This window comes from Tympanuchus pallidicinctus, unplaced genomic scaffold (assembly GCF_026119805.1).
Source record: "Tympanuchus pallidicinctus isolate F22 unplaced genomic scaffold, pur_lepc_1.0 scaffold22, whole genome shotgun sequence".
In the NCBI taxonomy this organism is placed as follows: domain Eukaryota; kingdom Metazoa; phylum Chordata; class Aves; order Galliformes; family Phasianidae; genus Tympanuchus; species Tympanuchus pallidicinctus.
The window spans coordinates 36,159,915-36,182,298 of record NW_026294739.1 but is presented as its reverse complement, the minus strand read 5'-3'; the positions used below and the strand labels follow the sequence as shown (position 1 = coordinate 36,182,298).

The window sequence follows — 22,384 nt, the reverse complement described above, 5'->3', positions numbered from 1 at the left end:
GCTGTACGCATGCAGGCTGAAGGTTGTTGGTTTGGTTTGTTTTTTTTCACGTGTGGCAGAAAGAGAGAACAAACACTATGCAAAGGTTTTGCTTTTGTGTTTGACAACATGATTACCCACCAAAAGAAGTAATTGATGAAAGAATCCAGAGAGGGGTTTGTATGTGTACATTAAAGGGTGTCTCCTTCTTGCACTTGTTAGCTTTATTCATTAAGACTTGTTAGTGTTCTTGAAAGCTAAGCTTTAAAGGCCCTCTAAACATACGGTTTGGTGTTCATAAAGATCCAGGCACACTGTTAATAAATACAGCAGGAATGTTTTACTTCCAGATACATTAATGCATTTCCCTGCTATTGCAAGCAGAGCACGTGGGCATGTTAAACATCCATCCTTGACCAAAAGGAGGAAGCACAGGAGAAGAAATGAGAAATAGATTTTCTTTCGGAAAGACCAGATTGCACTCTCTGGTCTGGCAATAACAATTACTAATGACATTTAGAGTGAAATTAAGGATGAGAAATGCAAGTTGGCATTTCAGCAGTGCCAGTCAGTAACATTGCATCAGAGCTCACAGGAGAGATGAGAAAAAGTTTGGAGATGGAAAATTAATTTTGTTATGTCAACAATTAACAAATACCTTTTCTTCATTCTTTAGCACACTATTGCAAATTACTGCTGTGATAGTATTTAGCAGCTCCTCAGGTGAATGAAATAGCACTTCAGAATCCTCATTTCTGCAGTCAAACACAAAAGATGCGATTTGCTCTATTTTGTTGAATAATGAATGACAGAAAAAAGTTCAAACTGACCAGGGAGGGAGAAAATGAGCTCTTGGATTTGTGGTTCTATATTTTGTGCAGTTTCTCTCTGCAGATTTCTGTGTTGTTTTTTTTTAATACAGCTGTGACTGAATTAAACTTGTTCTTTTCTTCCCTATCTTACAAATTTGGAAAGTCTGAAGATGAACAATACACTCAAATCTATGCAGGAAAATTGTGGAGAAGCCAGACTTGAGACATCAGGAAACTGAGACCCTTTACTCAGAAGTCCTTGATCTGTTTGTAAGGCGGAATTCCTATCCCCATAGGAACGTGGTACAAAGTCTCATTCCCTCTGCTCTTCCAGGAGCAGAGGGGCTGCAATCTGTGGGTCTGTGAGCGTGCCCATCAGCACAGCTGGCTGTGCAGCGACAGCGACCCTGGGGACAGCAGATTCAGATACTATTGCTTCCCACCACCAGAGCCTCGGGCAGGGCATAGTCCTTATAATAGAAAGAATGTTTTTGTAGTATGTAGGCAAATTTAGAAAATTGTGGGGTTTTTGTTTCATTTTCTGTTCTTTTAGGTTCTTTTTTTCTTTCCAAAAAGTCTTGTCACAACGTTTATTTATAATTGCTGATGGGAGAAGTTCTCTAATACAGCCACTCTGGTTTTGTTGTTTTTTTTATCTTTTTGCTGTTGTAGGGGCAATGGAGTGTAGTTTGGGTTCTGAGCATGGATTAGTTCTGTTTCTTCCAGTGGGCATCACTGTCATCCAAAGCAACCAACTTTAGCTTTCAAGGGAACAGGGATGCTGCATTGGAAAGGGCAGAACATAAGCACTATTTAAGGAGGAAAACAGTGGAGCTTGAGAAGTCCCTGTTTTGAAAAGCTGATCCAAGGTGGAGTAGAGTATGGTTTTAAAAGTTCTGTTTCTTCATTTGCTTGCTGCTGGAGCAAAACAGGGATGCTTGTCCAGACATAAGAGTATATGCCTGAGTGTTTTCACAAGAAATGTCTAGATCATTAAATATAATAGGTCTCAGCTGCAGTTTTGATCACTGAAGCATGCACACAATTCATCACAGCAAATTAGGTACGTCTTTGTAACTTATCTTTCTGCAATTTGCTGGCACTTTTAAAGAGCTGAAACTTATATTGTATGTACTGCAGAAGACATTTCAGATAAAATATTCTGTGTTTATTGTTGGAGAACAAGGATTCGGTAATAACAAAAACATGGAGCAGTCTGTTTGTGCTCCTGCACCTTGCAGAACCAGCAGTCGTACCAGCACAGATCCCCAGCCGCATTCATTATTTATATATTTTAGTGAGTTTCTTGTCTGCAGTAAAAGAGATGTAAGCTTCAACATCAGACTGTTTGTGCCAAATTCCATCCTACAGCTCATTCAAGAAACCTGAGGCAACCATGGTTCTCAGTCATTACACACGCCATTTATCTGATTGGAGTTTTGTCTTCTCTGGCTTGAAATGTTGCTTGTTCTTTAAAAGCTTGGTTTCACCTTTGGAAAGAAAAGATATTTGATAGGCATTTTTAATTTTTTTTTGTAGTGAGAACCAAACCTAAACAGAAATTGGCATTCAGAAGCAGCACAGTTACTGAAAAACATTTACTTTATTACTGGAAGAGGACAGACGTTAGTGGACTTGAAAATTACCTTTCAGTGGATTCATCAGTTTCAGTCGCTGGTTAGTCCGTGAGCAGATGGATATATTTGTAACAGTTAGCATGAATTTATACTCTTGGTTTTTGCAGTTTCCTTAAGATCACTGCTGAGTGGTTTGAACATGTGTTTTATTTTATTTTCCTCAAAGAGGGTGTGGTTGTTTTTCTAATCGCAGATATTTCTTACATCATAGAAGCATACTTTGTTTTCAGAGAGGTGAATGATATATGGCTACAGTATGAGCAAGATGTCGTAAAAGAGTTCTCCAGTGTGGCTTCTCTGGAAAAAAACAAACAGTCTAAACCTAGATGAACCATTTCCAATAAGCAGATATTTTTAACTGTGTGAAGGTGATCGTAGTCTGCCTGTATTTACATCTGGGGTCTGCCACAGTGGAACGGTCTCCTTTTTTCCTCAGAAATTTAGGGCTACTGGTAAACAGAGCAGTGCATTAAACACTCCATCTCTGAAATAGAAAGAAATACTGTCCTAGCCTCTACTGTGTAGCATCTTTAGGTTTCAGGGATTTTGTTTAAATCTGAAACTTGTGTCCAGGAGAAATAAATTATTAGATTGTAAAAGCAGCGGGGGAGGGAGTAAACATAGTCTCTTTTGTCCTTTATATCATTTCCCCGAGAAGATAATAAATGTATGGCAAGTGTACAGGCATTGTGTATATATTGTATTTCAGATGTGAAGACCAAATTTCAGACAGGAAATCCTGGATTGATGCTGTACCATGGTTTCTTACTCCTGCAGCGCTGGTGGAGCCCCCGCCACTTCTGCCATTAGAAGGCATCTGAAAAATAGCTTCATGAAGAAATTTTGAAGGCTTTCAGTGTACTTGTGCTATGCCAAACAAGAGATGTAGGGTTTAACTCTGGGGTTTGGCTCTTAGTCAGTGAAAGGCAACGGGAGCAGTGGTTTTCCCTGTAGCAGTTGGGTGCAGCTGAGGACCCAGTCCTGCCCTTTGGGTGGCCTTCCTGGGGACATTTTAAATAGCATGAGAGAACTGCTGGCTGCTTCCTTGATGGCATACCTGCTGTCCTTGCTCTGTAAGGTTGGATATAGAGCTTGAGCAGTGAGTGGTCAGGAAACAATGGGGCCTGGTAAGAACAAAAGAAGGAACTGTGATCTGGCAAGTTGGTAGCTTGCCTGCCTGCAGCTGGGCTCGTGCACCGGGCTGTCAGTGCCTGCACCTTGTGCTTTTGGCAGGAAGGCTGTTGTACTTGCAGTCCAGCCTGCTCTCAGGGAGCTGAGTTATGTATAGAGACATATAGCAGTTCTGCAGTAGTCTTGTTGCTTCCCCTTCCTGAAGTAGTTTTCAGAGAAGTATATTCAGACATAGTCATGTTTGTATAGTCAATGCTCAGTTTTAACACCAGATTCTCAGATTGGTTTCATATCACACCTTGACCAGTGGAGAAAGGAGGAAATGTAAGATCATTTAGAAAGCATTTTTTTCCAGATTGTGCCTGTTCTGTGTTAAACCAAAGTGGCACAGTAGTGTTTTACGTGCAGGCTGAACACATGTGTTGCACAACCCAACACATGTAGCAAATGCTTCTGGGCTGATTGCTGAGCTTCATCCTTTTTTCATGTTTCATACTGATAGGATAATGTGAAATGTAGTAAACTGCCTATCCACAGCAAGGTGACAGGGCTTTGCTGGAAAAACATAGATGATACAGATAACCCTACACATGCTGATGGGTGCAGCATAAAGATACGTTGTGCTGTCGTGTAGGATCACCGTGAGTTCAGCAAGGCTTTGCCACCCCACTTCTATTTGTGCCAGCCCATATTCAGCAGCAGCAGTCCAGAGTTTATTCACTTGCAGTGCTTGAGCTTATTCTCTGCAGAGCATTTTGTGTGTCCTCTGCTGTGTCCTGGGCAGGTGGCACGTAGACCTGGAGGTCAGTGCTGCAGAGCCTGCATGGCTCTGGCTCTGCAGCACATGGGGACAGCAGCTCACTGCCTGCAGAGCCAACCCCAAGGTGAGTGCCTGCCTAACCACCAAACCCCCTTTGTTTCTATGGTAGCTCAATCTGAACACGTGGCCGTGGGCACTGAGGCTGGACTGCATATAGTGTTATCTGTCCTCACTGCAGCCCATAGTTGTGTATCCAAGAGGAGTTGTAAGACACTTGCTCTTGAAAATGTTGCCCTCTTTTGGGGTACAGATGTGCTTTTAGTCTTTGCATGAAATCGTACTTGCTTAAAATGTAGCATCTTGCTGTTTAGAAGTTAAATTTTCTGAGTATCAGTGACACTTGTAATGCAGTAGCACTGCCTGGAAAATCCCATTTTGTAACAGCTACAGTAATTTTGTGCACACAGCACAGCAGCACTGCCTCATTGCTTTATCTTGTGATGTCTTTGAGGAGACAGATCATGTTGGTGATATTTTGGCCCCACTGTTTCTTATGGGAACCAGTCATCCTTGGTCCTTCATACTAACAGTTCCTCTGGGGTTAATTCCTTCAGGCAGTGGGCTGATGACAGTTCTGTCTGCAGATTCCTGCTTTGCCAGTGGCGTCTGTGCTAATGGGAAGGCATGTAAAGTGCTTCTATGAACTATGGCCTTGCTGTTTTATAGCAGAAACTTGTACTGGAGGATTTTTTGCCCCTTTTGAAATTGGAAATCTGCAATAACAGCCACTGTGTCCAGAACAACACATCACTGACCACTTGTTTTGTCAGACTGAGCAGTGTGTGGGCACCATGTGATGGGGATATTTCTCTGCCTTTTAAGAAAAATGCATCCATAATGCTAAGCAATACAATTTGTCACATCTGTATTTAATTAGAGAGAGTTCTTCTTTAGTTGTTGCTTTTTAGAAGAATCACAATGAAAGAGCTGTGTTACCTGTAACCTAAATGCTGATAAACGTAGCTCATTTGGAGCCAGCCTTTCTGCACTTGCTTATTTGGTCTAAAGAATTGTATTCAGCTGCAGCTCCCATAGTTATCAATGGAGGATATTGCCTAAGTGAAGGCTGCAAGGTATGTCCCTGTTAATATTTGCATTGAAATTCACAATTGAGGCTGAAGCTCTTTTGTACCCAGTCCTTGCCACCAAGAATACCTTACTGCTGCAGGAAAAAAAAAAAGCTACCGGAAATCAGCTGCTGTTCAGTGACCCTTGCCATGCCAAGGAACAGCAGGGCAAGAGAAGGAGCCAGTTTTTGGTTCAACTTTGAATGCCATGGCTTTTGTTAGTTTGTATTCCCATAGAAACAGTCCTTCAGTGAAGCTTTTGTCAGTGCATTTTGACTGGTGAATGCTAAAGGGGCTGTGTAAAGTGTTGTCTTTCAGTTTAAAGTAGTTTTTAAGAAAAAATGGGAGAGGATGCTCACCTGGTCTTGTAACAGGCAGCTAATCAGAAAATTATTCAGTGTTCATAGAAGAGCTACAAAGTGTCTCACAGTGACGATGCCAGCCCTCAAATAAATGGACAGTTTTGGGCTTCTGTGGTGTGTTTTACCTTACGAGGGGTTAATGGGACGTGTTTCAGATAGGCTTAAAGAAATCAACAAGTCATGATTTTGAGACGAATAGCTAAGAAGACTCCTAGAAAGTGGTTCTGCTCTTGCAAATGATTTTGTAATGCAATGTTTCCCTGTTTAAGACTCAGAAAAAGATAAAGTCATGTCAGCACTGGAACGTGTTTGCTTTTGTTAGCACAACGGTGGAAGTTTCTTCAGACTCAGGCAGAGCACGAGGTGCCACTGCCTGCCAGGTGGGTGCCAGCCATGGGGTGGGAGCAGCTCCTGTGGAACAGAGCTGCCATTGCCCAAGCTGATGTGCCAGAGGCATCACTGGGCAGCGTGTGGACATCCTCCAAGCAACCCTTCTGTCAGGGTCACCAGAAATGGGGATCCACCAGGGAGAAATGCTGAGATTATGGAAGGAGCATAGGAATCCTAAAAGGACTGTTTTCACAGACTTCTGACAATAGTAATTAAATCTGCCCCCACTTTACATTAAGAAGTACACGGTTCTTCTCTCCACTTATTTTGATCCTGTGTGTAGCATACTGCAAGCTTCAAGCCACATGGATCTGATGCATTTGCATTTCTGAGTAAAATTCTCAGGAGCATGCGGTCCCGTGGGACAGGTATTATTAGCTCCCTTGTTTCATTGGGTGCTTCAGTGAATCACAGTGTGTTTACAGTGAGCTTCTCTCACAGAAGTCTCTGCGTATTTCTTAGTAATATATCCTCCTGTGGTTTTTATTTCCAAAGTGCCATGGTAAGGAAATTTTCCCAAAGGCTGCAGTTTGCTTTTGTGCTCCAGCATTTTGTCCCGTGTTTTTGAAAGAAACATATAGACTATCTGCTGAGATATTTAATCGAATATGAGATGCAGTACCAGGCTTAAACTAGTATTTGTGGTCCACTTGTAATAGGATCACCTTGTATTATTCTGAGTTTTTAGGGAATACAGAGAGATGTCAGGTCAGGAAGACTGACGGTACAGAATTATTAGTCTCATGTGGAAAGGGGAAACATGTTGTCAGAGTCCAATTAGGACTATGCAACCTGAATTAGAAGAGAAATTAAATTCATAAATCATCCAAAAAATCCTTAGCTAGTGCAAGAAAAGCCTGGCACTGGGGAAAATAACCGTAAAAAAGGTATTTGTATTAAAAGGTAATGTTTCAAATGCAGAGTAGCATGGAAATGCATACCCAAATTCAAGAAGATGTTAGAATTAACAAAAGCAATGTCAGTATGGAGACAGAATGGCAAATTGTTCAGACTGTCCAGCACGGCAGCCGAGCACACAGACCCATGTATGCAGAACAAAGGCAGGCGAGGGCTGGGGGTGGTGCTCAAGTGCGTGTGTGATTTGTGAAGAACAATGCTCGGGCAGTTGCATTTCAATATAGGCGAATGCAAGCAGTAGGAAAAGAATTGTTAAAAAACAAAAAGCTGGCAGTGTTTAGTTGGTCATATGTGGATCAGCTTTTTTCCATGTAAATATTCTGTGAGTTCTGAACCTACCGGCTTCAGACAAAGTGCTCTGTGTGGCCGAGGTGTGTTCAGCAAAGTGTGTGCAGCGTTGGTGACCGGGGTGCACGTCTCCTTGTCTGAAACAGCCAGCCTAGCTTTCAGAGGCACTAAACCTCCAGATGTATTTTCTTACACACTTGAAGTGATTTTGCTGTTGTTGATGTTCAGTGCACTGCAAAGCTGCCTAACTGCATTTGTTGATGTGCCAGCTAAAAGTGTGCTAATGCTGGGACTGACTAGTGTATGGCAAGTTATCAGATGCTGAGAGGTGTGAAGTAGGCAGGAACACAGGCAGACTTCTCCTTTTACAAAGGATGTGCCACCTTTCCTTTGTCACTACCTCAATTTCAAGGGATTCTTCAGGTAAAGAAGGGACATGGGAACCTGTCTTTCCTGACAGCTTTTTTTATTGAGTACCATGATAACTTGGAGTTGAGTTGTTACAAGCATTTTATGTGGTGGGTGAAGTAACAGGGGAAAGGGAAGAAGTGATGCTGTATTTCCTGGAAAGTAAGATCTAAATATATAAATGTCACCGGTAAGAGGTACCTGAAACCACTGAAAGGGGAATTAACACTTGGTTTTATGGGAAACATTGGTTACTCCTATCAGTTCTAATGAAGTGTATTAACTAAATCGTGTTCTGAGTATTCATTCAGCTCTGTTTATGGCACACTCTTGAGTACATTTACTGTTTGTCAGAAGTGCAAACTAGTGAACATATGAGGCTTTAAGACAGGCCATCTGTTAGTCTTAGACCCTTGGATAATTGTCAAACAGTTCTAAAAATAAGCACATATGAACTGCAAGGGAGTGCAAAGGTGATTTTTCTTTAGTCTGATGGCAGAGTAATGACCAAAAATTGAAAATAAAAATAAATCATTTTTTCCTGTAAATCAAGCTTGCTCTCCTTCTGTCTCCTTCTTTCTCTCCTTTTTGTATTCCTCTCCTTCTTAGTGTACTATTTTTTATTTTTTTTTTTCTACTTAGCTTTTTTCCTCTTGCTCTTCTGGGTCATGGCATCCCCTGAATTCCTCTCCAGTTTAGGATTAGAGCGACTCCAATTTAAGGCTCACCGCTTTCTATAGAGAACATAATCTTCATTGGCTAAAGCAAGGCTTGTCCTGTGTCCTCTGCCTAAAGTAATCTCTTTATAAAGTCAAGACATAAAGATTTTGGTGTTTATAGATTGCTCTTAGAGTGGGTACATCTGTGAAGAATAATGGCTGAGAGCTTTTTGGACCATTTTGAATTCAAATGGTGCAAAACAACTTTCAAAAAAAAGAATGTTGCAGATGGTATTTTGTAAATATTTAGACGCTCTAACTTCTGTTCGTAGCTCTTGGGAGGTTTTTTGTCTCTTTTTTACATTTGTGTTCAAATACGAGACTTGAACTTTGTCCCCAAGCCAGTGTCTGAATTTGGGGTTTAGTTTTTTGTCTTGAAGATGTTTGTGTTGGTGTTATATGGAGGGATCTCTTCTCTTGAATGCCCCAGCCCTGCTGGGCAGGTGGACGGCTGGGGCTTTTGCCCCTAGCTGGAGGACTCTTTACCTTGCGGAAAATGCAGTGAGTAGGAATGGCCAACCACTGTGAGACCAGACAGCTGTGTTCACATGGCACTGTTGGGGTCGATGCTCCCAGTCCAGGAGCCAAAGCAACTTGCACAAGCATGGGGCAGCCATGGACATAGTGTCTCTCTTATGGAGCAGCTGCTCTCCAGTACCCAACACACTCATGGTCGTGGGTCACACCATGTGCTGATCACCAATTGAGTTTCACATTGGCTGTTTGTCACATAAATGTTCTGTCTCCATAATTCCTGTTGAAATGATTTGGAGAATGGTTTCTGTTCATTTTAATGTTATTTGGAATGAGAGAGAGTAGTTTTACAACCCTTAATCACAGCCTCAGCCTCTATATAAAACTGTAGAAGGTTTATGAATTTCATTTGAGGATAGTGGGCATCACCAGCCCTGTTGTGCCATTTCTTAATTCCTGTATAACATGGTCTTCTAGGTATATATGCACACATGCTTAGATGGTACAACTGAAACGGCTGGTGTGAAACACCTAAATATGTAGCACATACACAGTGGCACCATAGACTGGATGTATTATGGCCTCAAACCATTATCACCCCCTCTCCCCCCTCACAGTTGCATTTTATTTTTTTCACCTGCTCCTATGAAGTACACCTGTGAATTGTTGGCAGGGAATTTTGCTGCAGTGTGGGAGACTCCCAGCTTGACTGCATGGCTTGGAACTTGGCTCTGTCATGTGCTGCTTTTCTCTCTGTGTGTTTTCTCTCAATCTTTATGTAGCTTGTAAGAGTTCCTTTAACTGCTGTAAGTGATCATCTTTCAAGACCAATGCTTTTCTTCTTGACATAGCGCTCTGAAAATGGAGAATGTCATGCTAGTGTTTTCATAATAATGCACATAGAAAAAGAACTGTTCATTGTAGATGTCCTGCACAAATGGCTTGATCCATATCCAAAGGGCAGGCAGGGGGTGTCCCCAGGGAAGATGTGGAGAGCAATCAGTGCATACAGGGACAGTAACCAACCATTCTTTGAAATCTTTTTATTTCCTGCAAAACCTGTCGCCCAGTTCCTTGGTCACAGATACTTCCGCAAATGGTTCATTTGGGGATTGTGCAGCAAGTAGAAAATTCCACTTAAACACCGAGACAGCCCTGGGGCTCAGGGTGGTTGCATTTTTCCACCTGATCTGGCTATCAGAATTGCTATCCATTTTGTTTGATTATTAAGAAAAAAAAAAAATAAATAATTTCCAACCTTGCCCTATAAATAAGCTGTGACTTACTTGATCTTGACAGGTGACTTAGTGCTGCTATAGAATTTTCCAGCTGCAGTAATGTCTCCGAATGATGTATTCTGTGGGGCATCAGCTGCGAGCCATGCGTAAACCTGGGGACCTAACAGGAGCTGAAAAGAGCCATTTTTAATGCTCAGCTTCCAAATTATGTCCTGCCTCCTGCCAGCCCCAAATGTGTACTCATGTGGATGTGCAAATACATGCGTAAGCATGCCTGGAGAGCCCTCATTTTTGTGGCTGCTGTATTTTCCTTTGGAAATCACCATTAAGATATGTATTTATTTATTTTAAATATAAACTCTGGAATTGACAAGTCATATGAGAACTGCTTCCCGCTCGCCTGCCTGCCCTCCTGTTGAGAAGGGGTGGGAAGTTTGCTGATGAGTCAACGGAAGGCTACGTGGGTGGAAGCATTCCCGTGGCATTGCACATTCCAAGATGCTTGGTCCCTCCTGGACTTCCAGGTTTCATCCTGGCGTAGCTCTCAGTAGCAGAGGAGTAAGCTATTTCTGCTAAGGCCTGTCACGTTCTGACTGCCAGAGCTACATTTTTATAATTGGTCTGAAATCAAGGTCAGCAGGGGCAATTTGTTAGTGGGCATGCTTAGAGACGCCCGATGTTCAGGTTGTTTTGTAAGGGTGCAGTGCGTGGGTTAAGCATGCAAAGATCACGTGGGAAAAGAGACATAAGCGTTGAACTTGGACACTTTCTGACATCTGCAAAGTGTGGTTCTAGGAAGCTTCGTGCACACAGGGCAGAGTAGAGCAAGAAGATGTGATGTGATGGTAACTTGCAGTAGGAAGCACAGAGGTTGACAGACTTTTTCGGGAGGCATGTTTGTGTGATCTGAAACACATTTCCAATTGTGAGAAATCCGTGCTGGCTGCAGAGGATATGGGCAGGTGCTGGAAGATCTTCTGAACTCACCAGTGGTGCAAGGCAGTTGCCCATGCAGGGATGTGGTCATTGGGTGCTCATAAGCTCTAGGGTGGGCAGCACTGGTGGGTTTGTGTGGGCATGGGTTGTGCAGGATCTGCTCATTTCCGCATGCTCAGACTCTTCTGTTCCTAGATGTCACAGATACATTTGTGAAAATGTTGTAAGATGTGGCTCAATTTATTAACCGCTTGGTCCTGGGACTAGTTGGCATATTGATTGCCAATAATGCTTGCAAAGGGAATAAATGGTCCATTCCCAAGATAGTAAAACAAAATCACAGTCTGCATATGGAATATGTGTGTTTTATTCATTTTACACTGATGGCTCTATCGCGTGCTTAGTTTCTCAGCTCCTATCTGACTCAGCTCTGAATAGCTGCAGGATTTGAGTATAGTCTGTTGTTACTTTGTGTAAATTCTGTTCACAAAAGCAGTGTATTGGTTGCATTAGGAATGTTCAGAACATATTATTAACCTATGTTTGAGGAGGGAGGGCTCACAATGAAAACTTCATTATCAGATTAAGAGCCACATACCATTCCTTTATTGACCTGCCTGGTATAATCAATGCAGCAGCCACACAAGTTTGAAATCATGCTCCCTGACTGTAGACTGTGCGTCATGCATCTAGTGCTGATGGTGCATTATCTTTTAAATGACACTGCCTAAATAAGTATGGATTTGTCTACTGTGCATAGCCTTCTTTCGATTGGAAAATGGTAAATGTTTCACTCTTTTTTATTGATATTCAGGAGGAACTAAAAATAGAACTGTAATGAAGTGCACTAGAAGTGCCCATTGTTAAAATGCTCAGTCTGAGCACAGCGCACCTCGTGTAGTTTTTAGTATTTAAATGTTTCTCTGGTTATGTTTAGTGGACAAGCTTCTTGTTGGTGCTGCGGCAATGTCTGTAGGGTTCCATTCATCCCCACTTGTGACTTGATCTCAGAACAGCATTATCACTGCAAAGGTTGTTCCTCTTTAAAGCTGGGAAAATCTGTGTGTACAACAGAATAAAAAGCCATTGGATATTATGTTGGTAATGACAAATTGTCTAGAAGCAAAGCCATTTCAGCTATCACTCTGGATAGTATTCAGATATAATGCTTTATCCCTTGATAAGCTTTCCAGGTCTGGACAGTACTTCCATTCTTTGATTCTGAAATATTAGCATCACTAGCTGGGGCTGTGTTCGCAGGGCTGATGTTATGCTAAACAAGGTACAGCTATTTTACTCTTTTCATCAGTTGATTGTCATTTAATTTCACAAGGGATCCTTCTGAGTCTGCTCCACTATAATTCTTCTGCCTTCTCTCTAACCTTTTGTCACGTTAAAGCCTGACTGCTATTGTGCAGTTTCCTCTCAGCCCATCTGTACAATATCACAGGTAACTTTTGTCGTGATGTATAAAGTCAGCAGCACTTCTGACACCTGGTGGTCAGCTTTTGGGAGTGCACAGTCCAGAAATCCCGACTGCAAACGGGGTCACTGCTGCCTGCACGCCCAAGCATCTCAGGCTGCCCTCTAGCTCCTTCCACAGATGCTTTTCATTAGGGAGATGTCATTTCTGTATAAGGTGGAGGATCGTTTTTCTTTCCGGATTGAGTTGTAACTGTGGATAATTTAGAAGAGCCAGATGATTTATTAAAAGTTAAAGTATCTTACTTTATTTTAAAGCCTTGTTGTTGTAAATAAATAATTGGATTCAAAATTCATTTCATATTTAAAAACATATTATTCAAGCTGATGGACTTTCCCAGCTCTGTTATTAGGCAGATGGAAACCAGTGAAGTTGCATAAGTTTGAAATAATGCACATGAATTTTTATATTTGTGAATGCTTGGGGACCCAGTCCAACAAAAGCTCACCATGAAGCTCCTCTCCAGTTGCTCCAACAGTTGAATAATCATACAAATGAAGCTGTGCTTATGTGAAGGACTGGGGTTTTGGTCAGCATGCAAAATGTAGGTGAGTCAGTACCACTCTGAAAATGTGCTTCCAAGATTGGCTTTGCTATTTATTGGCTCCAGCACAAAGTGGCAAGACAGGTCAGCATACTCTGATGAGAGATTCTGTGGTGACACAAGGCTATTAAGGATCCACCCAAAAAGAACAAAAAAAGATTCTGAAAGAAATGTGTAGGGCAAGGTCTGTTCTCAGGGAGGTTTACCTTCTGGGTTACGTATCCAGTCTTCTTTCTGCTGGGGATTAATGTCCCTGTTGCCTGAGTTGGTGGTTCAGCTGTTCTTGCTGAAGTATTTCTTGGACTGAGGAGTATGTGTCACAATCTGGTGTCTCTCTCTGCCAGTGCTTGCACCCATTACTAGTGATAATAAAAGAGTAAAATATGGCTTAAGCTCCCACAGTGATTCACTTTTTTTTAATGGTCACTCTTAAGGGAATCCCTGAAGGCATATTTTGCCCATGAAGTGTTGCCACTTTCTTTATATGTATTGAAGGGGGGAAAAAAAGAAAGAAGCCCTCATGGCTGTACTTGGCTTGTAGAATTTTTTTGTCTAAGTTCATGCCAGTATTAACAGATCTATCAGAACAAAGCAAATGTGTCATATTGGCGGCTGTTACAGTAAAGAAAAAGTACTCGTAAGTATTTTGTTTTGTAATAATTGAGAAGCTTTTATGTTGTGCTCTGCGTAAATGGTACTGAGTAGGAGGGTATGGGCATGCTTTCTATTATTCTGCCCCTCATGCATGTCTCCTTTTTTCGTCTTTCCAGAACCACACATTGAGCCAGCACGCACAGTGAGCCACTGGCACTACAGGACACCTCTCTGCAGAAGACTTGACGGTGGCACAGTGGGGAGGACCATTTGAACATTACATCCAATCAAAGTGTCATTTGCAACCCAGATGTAAAACTCTAATGATTTGGCCATGAGGCGCTGCTATTATAAGCAGCTGGAAATGAATATTAATGGAAGAGATTAAAAGTATTCCATGCTCAGTATTTTTTATTGTCCTGCTTCAGCTAGTGTACTTTAGAGCTTCTGCTTCTGACTGAATTTATAGTGTTAGCGAAATCTGCTTTGATGCTGTTGCCCTTTGTTGCTTCTTGTATTATATTGATAGTTAAAAATTAGATGTGTTTTTTTTTTTTTTTAAGCTGCTTTTTAATTGCAGTTTTAGGTAACTGTGCATTGTGATGTGATTGCTTGGCTATTGTCTGAATATTTCTTTTTCTTTTTTTAATTAAAGACTAATGCTTTGATTGGATTTGCCAGTTCACCGGACAGTGATTAAAACTATGTAATGAATATAATCGGTTTCAGTGCAACTGGATGGTCTGCTTTATAAATGTGACTTATCTGATTGCAATAACTAGTACAGTTCAATAAAGGGAATACATGAGCTTAGTGTTGGAGTTGGTCTGTCTGTCAGTCTGTGCCACGTGTCACCACTGCTGGCTCACGTGTAAACTGTACAAACCAGTGGCTCACCCAGCGACAGAGTTCTGCACCCCTTGAGGAAGGAAGACTGGAAGAAAAGCAGAAGCCCTGCACTTGTGCCTGGTGTTGTGTTCTCTCCAGGATGCACTTCCCAGACTGAGGTAAGAACATCTCTTACAGATCTGGGCACCAAAAGGAGTTACTAGCTTATGAGTATTCTTAACCTTAAATCAGCAAAAATGGAGGGAAAGTGGTCTATAGGTGCCTTGAACCTCTCTCTGTGTTTCTTTGTTTCAATACAAAAATTAGCTTTCCGGATTGTATACAAATGTGCAAATACTGGATCAGGTCTCTTGATTTGAGAGTATGTATTTCAATCACATGGATTTCTAGGCCCACAGGTATTGTATCTCTGTGTGAGTGCCATACGTCTGGTGCTTTGAATTGCCATTATACAGTCTTATATCATTAGCAGGCTTTTTTCTTTCTTTTTAAACATAGCATATGGTAATGAGGTAAATTAGGTCTCCAGTCAGTGAAATAGTCACTTTAAGGGCCGTGAACATCTTTGGAAAGTTAGTGAGATGCAGTTACAGCATCTCCTACCTGAATGAACCGTAATTGTTGTGGAAAATATTCAGCAGTTGTGTACAAGGCTTTGCAGGACTACAGCATAGCAATACGTGCATTTAGAGCATTTCAAATCTGTGTTGACCTAGAGCAAGCACTACTGGTTGTTGTCACTGTATTGTGTCTGTGCCTGGAGCATGTATGTGATATTTTGTTCAAAATGTTTTCAAGGAAGCATTGTGTCCACGTCACGTTTTGCAGTAAGAGTGTGAAAAAGTGCAGGGGCACAGCTTGTTGACACTGCAGATGTTTTCAATGGATAGATTTCTGCTGATGTTGGTATCTGTGTTACACAAACATAGTTCCAGCAAGACAGTGGAACACTGTGCTCAGACGGGAGGGCTACCAGAAATGACCAAGACAGGGTTATCCCTCTGGTAGGAAGCACCAGAGCAGGTGCAAATTCTTGCTTGAGAAAAGTTTCAACTTTCTTGAAAGAATGATGCAATGTTCCATTTGGGGCAGAGGATTGGTTCATTTCCTAATCTGCCAGTTATTTTGCTAAAACAGCATTGCATGGATATTCTGAAAGAGTTTGGATTTGACATTTTGTGATTCAGAAATTTGAGCCCTACTATAAACAAAAGTGGAAATGGCGTTTCTCAATTTCAAAGAGGACAGTTCTGTTTTCATCTAGATAATCCTTAGCTGTTGATGTTGTTTATGCAACAAAATCATTTTACTAAAATGATCTGTTTATAAAAAAAAAAATAATTTTCTACTTGATTATTTCTCCATAAGGCACTGCACAAATGCTTATTTGCTAAACAAAAAAATTCTATGAAATCACAGTTCTCATTCGTAATGTATGCATACTTCTAACTCAAAGGCAACATTTTAAGATGTGAAATTGAAGTGTTTTGTAGTACAGGCTCATAGTCATACCGTGGTAAGAAAAAACTATCTGGGGAATATACATCAGCTGCTCTGGTAACAGTCTGTGCCATCTTTCCCTCTGTGGTAAAAGCAAGGCAGCATGGGTTTGGAATGATACTTGATTGCTTCTGGGCAGTGCTTCAGAAATGAAAAGTTAGATTTGGGTTTGAATGTTCAGGAAAGGATTCTGTGCTGGGAATCCCAAGGGTGAAGTGATGTTTTCATGCAACTCTGAAAGCTGCTCTACTAGTGTTGTGCTGAAGCACGTGTCTTTGTCTCAGCATCTCCCTGCTGACTACCTATAACTAGGTGTATATTCACTGTGCTCAGATGGAGATGCCCTCATGCGAGGATCCTACTCTGAGCTGTGTAATTTTCTCCACCTGACTGGGAAGGTGGGCATAGGGCCAGTGTGCTGGGGCTTGAGCTCAGCCTGGTGGTGCTTAGCTGGTGTGTGTCTATGCTGCATGTTGCATCTGCCTGGAATCCTCCCCAGCTCACAAATGAAGAAGGGCAGAGGTAGAGGGGAGGAATAGTTTAGTTTCTACCCTAGCATTAAAAAGTTCAGGCCTGAGGGACTGTGGAAGTATAAGAACTTCACTGTTGGGCAGCACAAGAGAGACCAGAGAAAGGAGCTGGACTGCACCCGTGAAGCTGGAAAAAAACTGAGCTGTAGTCCTCTTTTGCAAGGGCTCTGTGTATTACAGTACTTGGGTGATGTTTGAATAGTAATGGACAAATGTTGTTTTTGGATTTTTTTTTTTTTTTTTAAGTCTGGGGACACTTAGCATGAATCTCCTGAGGTTGGTTTGTGGGATTTTTGGATATAACCAGGCCCACATAAAAAGTCATTATCATAACTACAGCACGCTGTGTGGTGAGGGATGCTGCTGTTTTGATACTTGCTTTTTAATGGGCTAAAGAAGATTGTGGGTGTAGGGATGAATGCTGCTGCAAGGAAGCAGAAGGAGAGCTGTCTGCTCTGCTGCTTTACCAGAGAGCTGCATCTGTGATGCACTGGGCATCTGCAGCTCCCAGAGGTGCATGTTCTCAGCCTGTGCCTGAGTGCAGCATTGCTGTCTGACCCTTTTTTGTGAGGGCTGAGCTTCCCTAGGTGGGGTTACACAGCTCTGTAGTGCAATGTGGGGCCTTTGGTGGTCTTGTGTGGCTGCTTTTTCTGTGCCATTGTGTCCCACTTGGGAGTGGGGGTAGCACAGCCCTGTGCTGGTACAAAACACAGCTTTGCTGGCATAGCTGCAGTCACACCAGGGAGTGCTTTGCCAGTGTAGTATATAGTTCCTGTATCAGTTAAAAGCTCCTAGGGAAAACAGATCCTAACTGTGCAGGTGGAGAAAGATAATATCACAGCTTCTAGTACATTTAAGGTTTTTCCCCTTTTTTCTTAGCAGCCAAGAAGTGCTACAAAAGGCATTTGGAAAACAGTCAGATATATTGGATCCAAATGCACCTGTATTTCAACAGCTACAACACATCAAAAATGTGATGGAGAGACTCAGTAATCCCACAACTTCTCCCTCCCTATCCATGTAACTCACAGCTTCTGTGCTGGAGATCGGCTTTTGTGCAGCAGTGTTGCAGACGCAGGCTGGGACCAGCTGTTCAAGGCCCAGGTGGTGCAAATGATTCACAGGTAAGTGCAAACCAGAACTGCTGAAATTCTTGTTGCAGAATTTAGGCAAGAGGCAATTTAGGACTTTAAGCAAAGAGTCTCTTTATGATCTGAGAGGCATTAGGACCAGTGAAATGTTGGTAGCAATGAAAACAAGTTTTAAATGTGTAAAAAGTTGAACAGTTTATTTAAGACTTTAAAAGCTGAGGGAAATCCTGAAATATAAATTCATATTAGAAATGGATTAATAGCAGAGTTGTATTTGCAGCAGTCTAGTATACTAGCTGTTGTATGTTGAGTGATCTTTCCACTTAGCTTCTCTGCGTACCCACATATCCAAAAAGCACTGATCTCAGCACCTTCGTAGTCACTGTTGTGTATTTGTATTTTGTTTTCAATGCATCTGTAGATACTTCTGTTGACCAGTCAAACATAAAAGCAGAATAAGATTTTCTCACACTGGATCTGTTCAGAGTTGATCACCTTTGCCACAGGGATCACAGCTTTTTGTCAGGTGTTACAGAGCTTTGGAAAAGCAAGTGCTTTAGTCTATGCTTCCAGAAGAAGGGGTAATAACAGAAGTTTGGGAATCATCTGAGGGAGGGAGTGATGTGTCATTTCATGTTGGAGCATCTTTGGAAGGACAGGGAAAGGTCAGCCCACTGAGCTCAGAGGAAATATGAAGGAAAAATCACCTGAGTAGAAAATACCCCATCCTGAGTCCTCCAAGTCCTCAGTCCTGGGGTGGTGGAGGAGGGAGCTGGTGGGAAAGCAGCAGAAAACCTGAGGCATGATAGAGGCAAAGGGCTGCCCTTTCAACAAACTTCCTGCTAACCACAGGTGTTACTGGAAAATCACCCCTTAGGAGCTGTTTCCACTGAAGTGAATCTGTGTGTCCCAGTGTCCCAAATGTGCATCTCACTCTGACCAACCCACTGTCTAAGAGCAGACCATTTTCTGATGTGTGTGTTTATCGGGCCTTTAGAATGTGAAAGTCACTCTCTCTGGCACAGGCAGTGAAGGTTCTTTCCCTGCTCTGAGTAAGCAGTGTTCACATTTTGGCCCACATCCTAAAGTAGAGAGTTTATGCAATTCCTTCTCAACCACCACGGAACAACTCACCAGTTGTAGCTGTGTTTGAGAAAGATGTGGTGGTCTTGTGGGTACTGTATTCCTACAGCTTTCTGACAGTACTTAGCCAAAGCAAGAGGAACACTTCGTAAGTGCCATCTTGGAAGAAAACATGGGAGAACAACAGTCACACGTGATCTAGAAAACTGTGTGAAAGGAGCTGCAGCAGTTGCTGGACTTCAGCTGGTGTTCCTCCCTTGCTGCACAGTAGTCTCAAGGCATCAGACCTCATCCATCCGCAGGAAGGTAGCTCCAGTGCTCACAGAATCTCATGCTAAATATACAGCCTTACTCTTCAGATCAAACCAAATCTTTTTCCTCATCCTTCTCCTCCTTCTTTGCCCAGCAAGTGCAAGAGATTTTTGTTTTGGGGAGCCACCTTTATAACACTCCCAAACATGCGAGTGCAATTTCCTTCTTGTCCAATGGAAATCTTACATTTGCAGCTTGCAAATAGAGGAAACTACATTTGCTGCACAATTCATGTGCACGGTCTCAAGGAGTCTGAGGCTGGAGCAGCGCTGGGGGTTTGGAGCAGCTCCTGTACTGTGCTGCTCCAGGAGGGTCTCGGACAGGAGAACATCAGAGCTGATGGCAGCATTGCTTTTTCCTCATCACTTTGTCTCTTTTCTTCCCCCTTTTGCCTCTCGAAGCTGTTTGTTTTTTACTTGTATCTATAAAACTGCTATGATACTCATCTCTTTAAGATACCCTTCTGGCAAACGGCAGCCACTGCTTGTCTTTTATCTATTTATCTGTGAATAATTGGTATTTCTTGAAGCTTAGCAGGTGAGGTACAAGGGTGAAGGAGAAACACTGCCTGTGTAGGTGAAGTATCCAAAGGAACAACATTGAGCGTTCCAAGAGAAAGATGAGGTAATGATTGCATCACCCCCAAGACTACTAACAGTCTTCACTGCCTTAATGACGAGCCGTAATTTGACTGTGTCAGGGTACTTTTTCTTAGGAAAAGCACAAAAGCGTTCTGTGGGTGCTGGGGCAGAGGGGCCTCATGCAGGGGTCCAGTCCCTCCTCGGGGTATGGGCAAGGAGCAGGCCTGCAGCCGGGAGCTCCCGGTGAAGGACGCAGGTCTGCAGCACCGCGTGGCTCGGGCGGCTTTGTCTGTCCCCATTGCTCGCTGCCTCCCAAGCCGGTGACGTGCCGCCCCGCTGCTCTCCTGCTGTCCCCTCCTCCTGCTGTCCCCGGCCATCTGCGTCCCCGCGGCAGGCGGCCGCAGCGCCATGCGGCACCGATGACCTGGCCCGCGGCCCTGAGGAGAAGCCCTCCGGCTGCTCGGGGTGAGCAAAGCACGAGGCGGTGCTCGCTCGTGGCCGTGAGCCACGCTGAGAGACTGCTTGGGGCTCTCTGTATTGTGAAACAAAACTTTCATTTTATTTTGTTTGGGAGGAGGAGGGGCTGGGTTGGTTTTTCCATGCAGCAGTGAGCTGGGCTGACTCTCAGGGCAGGCTGCAAGTGAGGCCATCGCTCACCCCACAGATCCTACCTGATTTGTTAGGATTTCTATGCCATGTCCATGAGGATTTTGCAAGCTGCCCTGTGAGAAATGCCCCTTTATCTAGTTGGAACGGCTGTAAGGGTGTCAAACGCCCTTTGTAAAGGCCCTAGGTAAAGAACTGTCATGAAAGTATTTTCGCTTTTTTTTCCCATATGTGAAGTGCAATGGTGTCAACTTGTTCCAGCAAAGGCGGTGCAGGAAGGAAATGCAGAGTTTTAACTGAATTATGGATGGATGTAAGGACTTTGGTTTTTGATATTTAATTTCTCCTAATGTTCCTACGTGAGAACTGCTGTTTAAAGCCATATTCAGCACAGACAATATCCTCAGGAAGAACAGACTGGGGAGCAAAAAGATTGCAGGTATCTTCTCCATGGGTGAGAAATTCTGCTGAAAGAGGCACTGCCTTTCAAAAAAAAAAAATCTTTAGCCCTGAAATCTTTTAGTAGTGACTTAAATCCTCCTTTGAACTAAAATGTAAAATATGTTAGTTTATTTATCTGAATCTTGCATTTCATGTGTCTGGAAGAGTTAGTGAGGCCCCTAGCATGATCCTTCTCCAGCAATAAATGAGTGAGCAAACAAGCCTCCAAACTGTGAGTGCCAAAGCTGTGTCTCTGAGGTGCTGGACTCTTCTGTAATTTAAAGGAGAGGGAGACAGAACATTTTTTCCCCAGTTGAAGTCAGTGCAATAAATAAATGCATCCTCTTCCAGTTGCAATTTATAGGCACTACTCCTCAAGAAATTGGCTTCTATGCATGACAGCTATAAAATACACATGCTATTTGTGAAAGGTATGGGTTCTACTGTACCTTTTCTGGTTTATTCACAGCATATCTTGGTGAAACCCTGCCACAGAGAGGGAAGTTCTGGAAGTGAGTTCAATTAATGTTTTCATAATGGTACTAAAAAACGGTTGGGTTCTACCACTAGCTTTATGTAGCAGAAACAATGTGGATTGCTAATGTGAAACTACAAGAGTTTCTACCAAAGTAGGACCCAGAAACATTCTTCTTCATGAGGGTTCTCATGGCTTAGAAGATGATCAAGACTCACACAATCCCTGGCAAATAGGTGGTACCTTTAATTACAGTGTATGTCCTTAATGCTAAACTATTAAAATCTGGAAGATTGGAAAGCAGAATGAAAACTGAAAGCAGAATGAGGTCTAATGTACAAGTAGTGAAAAAGAAGTGGACAAACGACAAGAATAAGGTGGGCAATCCCTCCTAGGACCAGTGGAGGCACTGTATGAGTTGTTTAGTTTTGCCTCTCTCTCCCTAACTGGCCTGATAGTATCTCTGACAATGCCAGGAGCGGCTGTGTTTAAATAAATCTCCCCATCTTTCACAGTGGTTTCAGCATTGAAGCCGAAAGCACACTGAAGTGCAAGCATAGGGAGGGACAAGTGCAAAGGAGTGCCATGAGGCTCTCTGCTGAGCAAAAGCCACATCCTGGCTGTTGTAGGTTTGCACAGGCTGATTCAGTTCCCAGGTAAGTCCAGAGTTGTAGTGATAGCCTTTTGCCATGTAAATTTCTCATCCATTATGAGATTTTTTTTTTTTTAAATTCTAAATCTTTCTTTATGCCTTTTCTGTGTTTTCTTCCTTCAAACTTTCCCATATCCATTCTGCAGGGTAATTCCAGTTGTAGATACATTACATCAAACAATAGACCAATCTTCTTTGCTTTCTGGGTGTTGTCAGAAATTTGCACCTTTCATATTGCACTATAAATATGTGTACAACTGTTTGTCTTGACTTCAAGGAGTAAAATGTTCACATCTATAAGGCACACTAGGATCAGAGCCTTAGATAATTTAATGATAGTGGATAGCTTGACTGTGGATCATTAGCTCAATGATGCAACAAGCTTAGGGAAAGAGGAAAAAAACAAAGATTTTTGGTGTGAGAAATCTGGAGAGGAGAACTCAAAGACTTTTTTTTTTTCTTTT

The 22,384-nt window shown here is 42.5% G+C and overlaps 1 protein-coding gene across 7 annotated transcripts in view; it reads left to right on the top strand.

The window, feature by feature from the left end:
• ZNF423 (zinc finger protein 423) overlaps window positions 1–14,613 on the top strand; it is a 194,252-nt gene extending 179,639 nt beyond the window's left edge. For all 7 annotated transcript variants that reach the window (XM_052686737.1, XM_052686738.1, XM_052686740.1 and 4 more), the window contains one exon: window positions 13,977–14,613. In XM_052686737.1, the coding sequence (XP_052542697.1) occupies window positions 13,977–14,006 (30 nt within the window). In that variant the 3' untranslated portion in view covers window positions 14,007–14,613. The remainder of the gene's footprint in view (window positions 1–13,976) is intronic.
• The last annotated feature ends 7,771 nt before the right edge of the window (window positions 14,614–22,384 follow it).